Source organism: Hyla sarda, chromosome 8 (genome assembly GCF_029499605.1).
Source record: "Hyla sarda isolate aHylSar1 chromosome 8, aHylSar1.hap1, whole genome shotgun sequence".
In the NCBI taxonomy this organism is placed as follows: Eukaryota; Metazoa; Chordata; class Amphibia; order Anura; family Hylidae; genus Hyla; species Hyla sarda.
Genome location: NC_079196.1, coordinates 36,915,428 through 36,917,608, shown reverse-complemented (window position 1 = coordinate 36,917,608; position 2,181 = coordinate 36,915,428). Strand labels below are relative to the sequence as shown.

The window sequence follows — 2,181 nt, the reverse complement described above, 5'->3', positions numbered from 1 at the left end:
ATCACTGTGATGTGTACTGTGAAAAAAAAAAAAAAACAATATTCGTAATTTCGATTATATAGTGCTATATTGGCTAATATTCGCGAATTCACGTATATGCGATATTCGCGAATAATATTCGCATTGCGAATATTTGCGAGCAACACTAGTGTTGACCACCAGACGAAAGGACAGCCAACACGCCCCCTCAAAAAAAGCGCTATGGCAGAGCCAGAGATTGCCAAAGGCAGCGCTGCATCAGTGGATATAAATATCTATATTCAGGATGGCTGTTTGCATATTGCCACCTATTTTAAGGAGGTGGATGCAATCAGCTATCTCGACTTTAACAGTTGCCATCTGAAATAATGGAAGAAGAACATTCCATTTGGTCAAATGAAAAGAATCCGAAGGAATTGTTCTTCCACACAGAAATTCCAGCAACAACTACATAACCTGGAGGATCGTTTTAAACAAAAAGGGTATCCCAAACCCCTTATACAAGGAGCATGCCAGAGAGTGGACGAATTAGAACAAAGTGCTTGCTTGAAAAATAATGAACAGGGTAATGCAGAGGGTGGATATAATGATTTTGTTTTTCCACCTAGGTATTACACTTAACACACCAATATTTTTTTTTATTTTTTTTTTTTTTTTTTTTGTATAGGTAATATCACCAGCTCATATTATTGTGCCATGATTACTGGCACCATATATAGTCCCCCAGTTATTCTTTTTTAGATGGTTTTTTCGTGTCCTGTGCAGTATCTCTCCCAGAAGTCCTCTTGATGGCCCACGTGGTGGTCTACACCCCGAAGTCATCAATTTTTACTCTAAGAGAGAGTGTGCAGCTGTTTCTGGAGACGGTCAACAATAACCTCTGCATGGTGGAATAATAGGTCACGATGTTTATCAGGATCAGTAGAAGCATCACCCACTCGATGATTATGATGGGGATTTCACGGATCTCGTCCCAGTCTTCATCATTATGGAATAATTCCTTTAATGTTTCATATTCAAAATAGAAAATTACACAGACAAAAGTCAGGCCACAGCAGGTGCATCTACTATGGTGAATGACTTTTTTTGCTCCTGGTAATTTATACATCTGGATGGACTGCCCAAGGTAGTATAAGGCTTCACATGTAATGGAAATTATCGTGCTGACAAAGTGTATCCTGGGATATTCTTCGGGGGACAATACATGCATGACAGCTGTGGCAAAACAGGAGGCCCACACAATGGCCAGCAGGATCCTCTGGATCAGGACCTGATGACCCCTGAACTCTTCAGTATGCATAACCATATACTTATAAATAAGAAAGGTTAGTACCAAAGTGCCAATGGACGTCCCTATGAATCCAATTCTGAATAATATGGTTTCGGGAAAGAAATTTCCCACGTCACTGTGAAGGAAAAGAAACCAATGTTATTAAGGATATTTCCTCACTCCCAACCCATGAAATAAGAATCATGTGCTTGTTTATCTTACCTGATGCTCATCAGTGGAGAGGCGGCATGGCCGAGGACGACCGTCATGATGTAGCTGGTGGCAAGCCAGGCCACACACCAAAACGCCAACAGGAGGGGGACGAACCCCAGTCCTTTTAGCTCCATTTCAGACAAGTAGAAGAAGAAGACGCTAATCTCACTAATCTCACTAATCTCACTGGAACAATCTACAGACTGAAGGCTTGGGCGGCTGTCAGTGGAATGTCAGGCCTCCAGCTGTCTATGACATCACATGTGACATGTCAGAATGACTGCTTGTTTCTTGGAGCTGCCATGATTTAGTATCTGCTATAGACAGAACCTGATGTTTTTACTATGGACCTTACAGACCCCAGAACCCAAGTAATTAGTGCAGGGGCTCCATTTTGATCATCTCATATTTCACATTATTTGAGTTCCAAGGCTCAGATACATTTGCACCCTCTATAGCAGTGATCTTCAAGCTGTGAACCCCCAACCGCTGCAGAACCACAACTCCCAGCATGCCCAGACAGCAACTTCGCATAAGGAAATAGTCAAATTAAACTTTTCTTATATATAGAATCCCTGAAATCTCCAATCTCTCCTTTTATTGGTTTATGATCTGCATTACTTATTTGTAAAAAACAATGTTTCTGATTGTCTGCCACCCCATACTTATGGGCTATCTCTTCAAACGACTTTATTTGACCTAAAGCGTATAATTGATTT

At 41.0% G+C, this 2,181-nt stretch overlaps 1 protein-coding gene across 1 annotated transcript; it reads right to left on the bottom strand.

Moving 5' to 3' along the window:
• Positions 1-661: 661 nt before the first annotated feature.
• Positions 662-1,966, bottom strand: LOC130284986 (uncharacterized). Its single transcript, XM_056536014.1, has 2 exons — positions 1,472-1,966; positions 662-1,385 (listed from the first exon to the last, which is right to left on the bottom strand). The coding sequence occupies exons 1-2, from the start codon at positions 1,594-1,596 to the stop codon at positions 785-787; spliced, it is 726 nt and encodes a 241-aa protein (XP_056391989.1). The 5' UTR covers positions 1,597-1,966; the 3' UTR covers positions 662-784.
• Positions 1,967-2,181: the final 215 nt, after the last annotated feature.

Bases quoted from the DNA above. Each gene is read 5' to 3' on its own strand.
- LOC130284986 (XM_056536014.1), bottom strand. From the start codon at position 1,596: ATGGAGCTAAAAGGACTGGGGTTCGTCCCCCTCCTGTTGGCGTTTTGG. The intron at 1,386-1,471 runs GTAAGATAAACA...TTTCCTTCACAG, and splicing joins TCTCCACTGATGAGCATCAG to TGACGTGGGAAATTTCTTTC.